This window comes from Hipposideros armiger, unplaced genomic scaffold (genome assembly GCF_001890085.2).
Source record: "Hipposideros armiger isolate ML-2016 unplaced genomic scaffold, ASM189008v1 scaffold_476, whole genome shotgun sequence".
NCBI lineage: Eukaryota > Metazoa > Chordata > Mammalia > Chiroptera > Hipposideridae > Hipposideros > Hipposideros armiger.
Window position 1 is genome coordinate 1,019,453 of NW_017731826.1, and position 8,839 is coordinate 1,028,291.

Genomic DNA, 8,839 nt, shown 5'->3' on the forward strand with positions numbered 1-8,839 from the left:
AGAGGACATACAGATGGCCAACAGGCATATGAAAAAATGTTCAACCTCACTAATCATTAGAGAAATGCAAATAAAAACCACAATGAGATACCACCTCAGTCTGGTCAGAATGGCTATCATCAATAAATCAACAAACAAAAAGTGCTGGCGAGGCTGTGGAGAAAAAGGGAACCCTGGTGCACTGTTGGTGGGACTGCAGATTGGTGCAGCCATTATGGAAATCAATATGGAGGTATCTCATAAAACTGGAAATTGAACTACCATATGACCCAGCAATTCCACACTTGGGTATCCAGAGAAAACCAAGACACTAATTCAAAAAAAATATATGCACCCTTATGTTTATTGCAGCGCTATTCACAATAGCCAAACTTGGAGACAACCAAAATGCCCATCAGTAGACAACTGGATTAAGAAACTGTGGTACATTTATACAAGGGAGTATTACTCTGCTATAAAGAAGAATGAAATCGTATGATTTGGGAAGATATGGATGGATCTAGAGACTATTATCTTAAGTGAAATAAGTCAGTTGGAGAAAGACAAATACCATATGATTTCACTTATACGTGGAATCTAAAAAACTGAATGAGCGAGCAAAGTAAACAGAAGTGGTCTCAGAGATATAGAGGAACAACTGATGGCTGCTAGTTGGGAGGGGGTGGGAATGAGGGAGAAGGGGAAGGGATTAGACAGCATAAATATGTAACTACAATATTGCCACAGGGACATGAAAGACAGTTCGAGGAATATAATTAATAATGTTGTAAATATTTTGTAGGGTGTCTGGTGGTCACATGTCTTGCTAGGGAGACCGCATCATGGATGCGGTAGAGGCTTGATCAATGCACTGGTGTATAATATTGTATGTGAACTATAAGTGACTATATATGTATATAGTCATGGGACGTGGACTATAGTGTGGGAGTGGAGTCAAGGGAATTGTAATAGATATGTATGATACTGCGGGGAAAGTGGGGTGGCAGATTGGGGAAGGTGTTGTCACCTCGAGGGGTAAAAAGCATAACAAACAAAAAGAAAGAAATAATGTTTGAGAGCCATAATTACTGAGGGAAGAGAACCATGTGGGCTGAAGCGGGAAAAAAACCCTAAAAGCCACCATTACAGGATACTTTTTTCAGTTGTTTTTTGTAGAATGTCTGTTTTTACTACAAAGTGGCAATTTCACATGGTTCAACGTAGTAGGTAGACATGTATCTTCCTATCTAATTAAAAGTCTTGATCGGCATATTTTTTATTGGCCACATATTTTTTTCTTGTATGATCCACTATAATTTGTATAACCAACCCTGTGATGTATTTGTTGAGTAATTTTTTCAGTATTTCAAATAATTCTATAATGACCTACCTTTGTTCACCATTTTCAGCTGGAGTTACTGATTAATTCCTTAGGATAGATACCTAAAAATGAATTATTACATCAAAAATGGTTAAGGCTCTTTGCTTCAAGCAATCAAAAAGTTTTTGAGAAGATCAATTATACCCCTATCTATTGCTAGGTATCAGGTTTTGTCTCACCACATATTGTCCAATACTTAGAAGGGGAAATGGAGGAATCCCTGAAAGTGTGAGAAAAGAAGCAGTGGAAACTAGATATTGCAGGGCAGGGGGATTTAATGAAAATAAAGTCCAAGCAACAATGGCCCAAGACCAACGTGGGGAGATTGTCGGACAAAGATAGAGTGCAGATAAGAAGGTCAGTGTGAATGAGAAAGACTAGACCTCCTGAAAAGGTAGAAGGGAGATAGTAAATAGCTCAAGGGAGTTGGATTTGTGGAAAGTATCTTTGAAGCCTCAGCTTTCTCCACAGACCAGAGAACTTCAAAGAGAACTCCTGGAACATTTAAATAAGGGACTCACTCCTTTTTCATGGATCAGCCGGGGCTTATAACTTGCCTAGCTGATTCCTTTGAAGCTCGTTCTCCATTATGTAATTACCTTCAACTTGTTCTACCAAGAGATCACATCTGGGAAACACACACAGGGACTAGATAACTGTATAGAAAACAAAATCAGTCCCAAACTCTAGCTTATCAGGGATGGACCAGGTATGGCTTTTCAGAAAACTCAGTGAAGCTACCATTCTCCAACTCTTGAGTAAAGTTCTTTAGCTGCTTAGAATAATCAGAAACATCCTTTAGTGCCAAAAAGAAATTAAGAAAGTGATTCCTGAACCCTAACTCCTGGGGCCTGTCATTATTTAAAATTGAAGAAACAAAGGCTTCAATGGGCAGGTGTCTAGCTTAGGCTGTTACCCACTGAGACCAAGTGGCTGTATCACAGCTCTGTGCAGCTTCTTCTGAGCAGGGTGCAGGAGACCCCACTCCTAGTGAAGTCCACAGAGAAATCCTTGAATGTTACTGCTTCCTAAAACATTAAGCACATTCCTCCTTAACCGACAACCATCTGCACAAATGCCCTGGAAGGAAGGTGAGGATGGTAGCACATTGGAAAAGGTGAGAAAGGTATGGAAGAATTGTGCAGTTCAGGGGTCTGAGGGATCTAAATCAAGTTTTGTTGGAAACTTTTCTTTCTCATCTACTTTTCTACTTCCTCCCACATCCTTCCCCTCCTGCCCACAACTCACTCAAGCTCATGTTATCCAGCTGCGGAATCTTCCTTGTCACTGTCATCTCACGGTCATTGCCAAGTTGTCTTTTCCACCCTATTCTTACTATTATCGTGACAATCTCAACACTCATAAGAACAATCTACCCATCACTCTTAACATCACATTTTTTAATCTCTATAGTGCCAATGATCGCTGTCTCATTTCACTCAATAACCATAATCATTTCACTACTGGACCACTCTGCTTTTGAAATATTACTATCTTAATATCCACACCTTAAAAACATCTTCTGATTCTTTCTGTTCTTCCTTATCTATCACATCTGCTTTATCAAGATCACCATCCTTTAACCCTTCCTCTTTTTTTCCCTCTCACCCAAAGTATACTTCAGATCTCAAATTTTTTCCCTAGTTACATCAATCGTATGTCCTTTCTTTTTCTAAAGAGCTGAGCATTACTGGAAAAAAATAAAATAGCACATATACACACAACCATAACACACTCTCCTTGGGTATTTGTAAATACTTATCTCCAGCTCCAACCTTTCTCAACTCCATGCTCTAATTTTCTACCTAACATCTATCTATATACTTGGATGTCTAAAAGGCATTTAAAACTTCATAGGCCCCAATGAAACTCTTTATCCTGACAATCACCATCAATATCTGCTCTTCCCTAGTTGTCCCCATTTTAGCAAAGTCCCACAGAACTGCTCAAGCCTAGAAGTCATTTTGATTATTTTCTCTCTTCATCACATTATCCATCACCACGTGCTATCAACTCTACCTTTAAAACATATCTGAATCTACCCATTCTGTCTTGCACTATTATCATTATGAGTCTTGGCTGTCATTAACTTTCCACCCCCTGATCTGTCTCTCTTGATTCCCCACACAATGAATTTTCCACATAGTAGCCAGAGTGAGCTTTTAAAACACACACCATGTCAAGCATGAAACCCTCCAAAAGCTTTTCAATGGACACTGAGTAAAATCCAGACTCTTCATACTGGCTTGCAAGGCTTCACACACCGGGTTCCTGTCAATTCTCCAATTTTGAGTCACTCCACCCTTGTGCCACATGGCAGACCCTTGATCATATCAAACAACCCAACTTAGGGCATTGGCACTAGTTGTCCTTTCTGCCCAGAATGTTCTTTTTTCACATCTTCACATGCCTGGTTCCTTACTCAGGTCTCAGCCAAACTGCCACCTCCTTGGAGAATCATTTCCTTGGGCATCTAATCTGTAGGAGCACTAAAAAATTCCTAATATGTCACAGACTGATACTTTTGTAAAATACAATAAAAAAGACATAAAATACGAACACAAATTTTTAAAACTATTAGATTCAACAGATATAAAAGTTTTAAACTCTCATTTTCTGTCCTTTTTTCTTTGCAGACTGATAACAAGCTATTTGTGGGCTGGCACCAGTCTATAGGCTACACGCTGAAAAGTAGAGGACAGAATATACACAAAACAACTGAGAGTCAAGTGAAGCTCAAAGGAGCAACTCATGCTGAACCAGGTTAGTGCCCAGTAACCTTCAGAAGAGCTCACACCTTAGGTAGGCCTGAAGCTGAAGGCACTACTCATTCCCTCCTCAGGAAACTGAGGACAACAAGCCCTCCCCCAACCCACTCCCCCTACAGGAATGACTTGACTCAACTGGTCACCAGTGGAGAAGGTGATAATGAGGCAAGTGGCAGTTTACCCTCAAAGTCACAGGTCTCCACTGTGTCTGAGGAAAAGGGATGAGATTGGGCTAGAGACACCTGCAAGATCCTGCACAAAGGTAGGACAAAGAAGTGGAAGTGGAGGTTGCTGCCTTAGAGTGACATAAATGTACCCGTTAGTACAACAGGGCCCAGTGAATATCAAGCAGTTGGCTTAGCCACTCCTCTCAACCAGACCTTTTCAACCTCAGAGAAAAAAATGTTTCTGTCTGTCCAAGGCTAACTTCTCCCTATGGATTCTAGATCAAATCCTTTTCTTCCTTCTGAGATTCGAGTCCACCAGCTATCTTTTTTTGCATTTTATTTTTTTATCCATCTCCCACTTCACTGTTTGGATTGTCTAAGACTCCTTCCCTTCCACAATAGCAGATCACTTCAGATATTGTCAATGCTGTCTCCTAAACATCCCTCCAACATGTTACCTCGTCTTTATTCCCACTGCCAGTGTCCTAGGTAAGACCTTCATTTCTTACCTAGGCTACAATAACTCCTTACCAAATCTTCAAAATACAAGTTTTGTTATCTTTCAATCCATAGGCTGGATAGTCTGAGTTAGTAATACTTTTTTCTCCAAAGTTAATGATTCTTAATTTTTGGTAAACCTTTTTAGTTGCTGTCATATTCTTTATTTTATTCACTATGCATCCATTATCATTAATTTATTAAAGTACTGAACAAGCACGTAGCCTTTTTATGAAATGTAAAAAATATACAGTATGTGATGACAGTATTATTCAGAATGAGACAAAGAATGTGAAATACATATTTTCCATTTCCAAGCTGCATATCCACACACCTAATTAATGTTGTGTGAATAATTTCAGACTGCCTACTGAGACTTCTAATAGCTATCATTGACTAGTAATCTGTCAAGGTATGATGCAGGATAATATGTTTTTATACAACAATGGTGAGGTTCTCATTAATTATTACCACCTATAATTGCCTGATATGAATTTATTTTTAAACTTAAAAAAAATTATATACAACAAAATAATGGTTTAAAATACCTCCAGGAAATCTGTACATAGAAGTTGCTGTATTAGAGTTAATGATGTATTAAGTAATTCCTTATTGCTTTTGTCTTTTTTCTAGATGACATATTCAAATTAAAATATAAAAAATGTTTCTACAACAATTAAGCATCACACTGAGCCACATCTGCTGCCTTCAACATAAGCAGATAATTTATTAAATGGAGTTCTTTAGCAATATCTGATGGAAAATATCATTATATTTATATGCCCAAGGAAGAAAAGTGTATAGTCTAGCTTCATTCCCCAAAAGTATTGCAGTGTAGGTTATATACATGTTTCTATGTCATGTAGTATTGTATAGCCCAAATCTACCATGTCACATTTAATGTAACCCTTAATCCCAAAAGATTCCAAGCAGACCTCTCTTTGATTAAATATATTCCTACTTTCCTCAGATATCTTTTTTTTCTGTAATATAAATAGAGGCTAAGGCTAAGGTCCAAATTTAAAATTATGAATGAAAATGATTGCTTAAACAATGGGATTTTGAACTTAATGCACAAGAGAATGGCTAAAAATAGGAGATCTAAGCAGGAGACAGTTCCTGGGTCAGTTGCTAGATCTGCCTTAATGAACACAAGAGTGAAATAAATTAAAGTTTTGTCTTGAATGAGAAAAGGAAGTCTTCATCAGTAAAGTTGCAGAGAGGAGGACTAACTAATGTGACTTTTGTGTTTCTAAATTTGGACCTTGAAGATTTTGGAAATTGATAGACCCCTGGTATTAGGTGCCCCCTTTTTTTTATTGTTAAATACACATTTTTAAAAATTAGTTTCAGCTGTACAACACAGTGCAATACTTATACTTTTTATCCCTCAAAGTGACAACAGCCCTCCCCTAATCCGCCGCCCCACTTCCCCCTCAATATCATACATATCTATTACAATTCCCTTGACTCCACTCCCACACTATACTCCACATCCCATGACAATATCTATCTATCTATCTATCTATCTATCTATCTATCTATCTATCTATCTATTCACTTATATTTGACATACAATATTATACAACATCAACTTCAGGTGTACAGTGCAGTGATCAAGCCTCTACCCCATCTATGATGCTGTCTCCCTAACAAGATGTGACCATCTGACACCCTACAAAATATTTACATTATTAATTATATTCCTTGAACTGTCTTTAATATCCCTGTGGCAATATTGTAGTTACCTATTTATGCTGTCTAATCCCTTCCCCTTCTCCCTCATCCTCACCCCCCTCCCAACTAGCAACAATCAGCTGTTCCTCTATTTCTCTGAGACCATTTCTATTTACTTTGCTCGTTCATTCAGGTTTTTAGATTCCACACATAAGTGAAATCATATGGTATTTGTCTTTCTCCGACTGACTTATTTCACTTAACATAATAGTCTCTAGATCCATCCATATCATTGCAAATATTACGATTTAATCCCCCCCCCCCCTCCGGGCCGCCCTCTCATTCTTCTTTATAGTAGAGTAATACTCCATTGTATAAATGTACCACAGTTTCTTAATCCAGTCATCTACTGATGGGCATTTTTGTTGTCTCCAAGTCTTGGCTATTGTGAATAGCGCTGCAATAAACATAGGGGTGCATATATTTTTTTGAATTAGTGTCTTGGGTTTCTCTGGCTAGATACCCAAGTGTGGAATTGCTGGGTCACATGGTAGTTCCATTTCCAGTTTTTTGAGATACCTCCATATTGATTTCCATAATGGCTGCACCAATCTGTAGTCCCACCAACAGTGCAACAGGGTTCCCCTTTCTCCATAGCCTCGCCAGCACTTTTTGTTTGTTGATTTATTGATGATAGCCATTATGACTGGAGTGAAGTGCTATCTCATTGTGGTTTTTATTTGCATTTCCCTAGTGATTAGTGAGGTTGAACATTTTTTCATATGCCTGTTGGCCATCTGTATGTCCTCTTTAAAGAAATGCCTCTTAATATCCTCTGCCCATTTTGTAATTGGGTTGTTTGTTTTTTTTGGTGTTGAGCTGAATGAGTGTTTTATAAATTTTGGGTATTAACCCCTTATTACATATATCGTTGGCAAATATCTTCTCCCATTCAGTAGGCTGTCTTTTTGTTTTATGGATTTCCTTTGCTGTGAAAAAAACTTTTAAGTTTGATGTAATCCCATATGTTAATTTGTTCTTTTATTTTCCTTGCTGAGGGGATAGCTCAGTAAAAATATTACTGAGGGTAATGTCTGCAAATTTACTCCCTATGTTTTCTTCTAGGAGTTTTATGGTTTCAGGTCTTACATTTAACTCTTTAATCTATTTTGAATTTGTTCTTGTATATGGTGTAAGGAGGTGGTCCATTTTCATTTTTTTGCACGTGTCAGTCCAATTACCCCAGTACCATTTATTAAATAGACTATTTACTCCAATATAAATTCTTGCTTCCATTGTCATAGATTAAATGACCGTATATGGATGGCTTTATTTCTGGGCTCTCTATTCTGTTCCATTGGTCTATGTGTCTGTTTTTATGCCAGTACCATACTGTTTTGATTACTGTAGCCTTGTAGTATGATTTGATGTCGGGTAGCGTGATACCTCCTGCTTTGTTCTTATTTCTCAAGATTGATGTGGCTGTTCGGGGTTTTATGGCTCCATATAAATTTTTGGATTATATGTTCTGTTTCTGAGAAAAATGTCCTTGGTAGTTTGATAGGAATTGCATTGAATCTATATATTGCCTTAGGTAGTATTGACATTTTAACTATATAAATTCTTCCTATCCATGAATATGGTATGTATTTCCATTTATTTGTATCTTCTTTCATTTCTTTCTTCAATGTCTTATAATTTTCTGAGTACAAGTCTCTTACTTCTTTGGTTAAATTTATTGCTAGGTATTTTATTGTTTTTGAAGTAATTGTAAATGGGATTGATTTCCTGATTTCTTCTTCTGATAGTTTACTATTGGTGTATACAAATGTAACTGATTTCTGAATGTTAATTTTGTATCTTGCTATCTTACTAAATTCATTTACCAGTACTAACAGTTTTTTTGGTGGAGTCTTTGGGATTCTCTCTCTATAGTATCATGTCATCTGCATATAATGACAATTTTACTTCCTTCTTTCCAATTTGGATGCCTTTTATTTTTCTTGTCTGATGGCTGTGGCTAGAACTTTCAGAACTATGTTGAATAGAAGTGGAGAAAGCGGGCAGCCTTGTCTTGTTCCTGATCTTAAGGGGAAAGATTTTAGTGTTTCCCCATTGAGTATGATGTTTGCTGTGGGCTTATCATATGTGGCCTTTATTATGTTGAGATATAATCCCACTATTCCCACTTTGCTGAGTTTTTATCATAAATGGCTGCTGGATTTTGTCAAATGCTTTTTATGCATCTATTGATATGAACATATGATTTTTATTTTTCATTTTGTTAATGTGATGTATTACATTAATCGATTTGTGGTATGGAACCACCCTTGCATACCAGGAATGAATCCCACTTGATCGTGGTGTAT

At 37.4% G+C, this 8,839-nt stretch overlaps 1 protein-coding gene across 1 annotated transcript in view; it reads right to left on the minus strand.

The window, feature by feature from the left end:
* ZNF239 (zinc finger protein 239) overlaps positions 1–8,839 on the minus strand; it is a 30,070-nt gene that overhangs the window by 13,738 nt on the left and 7,493 nt on the right. The window contains 1 exon segment of the mRNA XM_019666597.1: positions 1,370–1,422. Within this exon segment, the coding sequence (XP_019522142.1) occupies positions 1,370–1,382 (13 nt within the window). The 5' untranslated portion in view covers positions 1,383–1,422.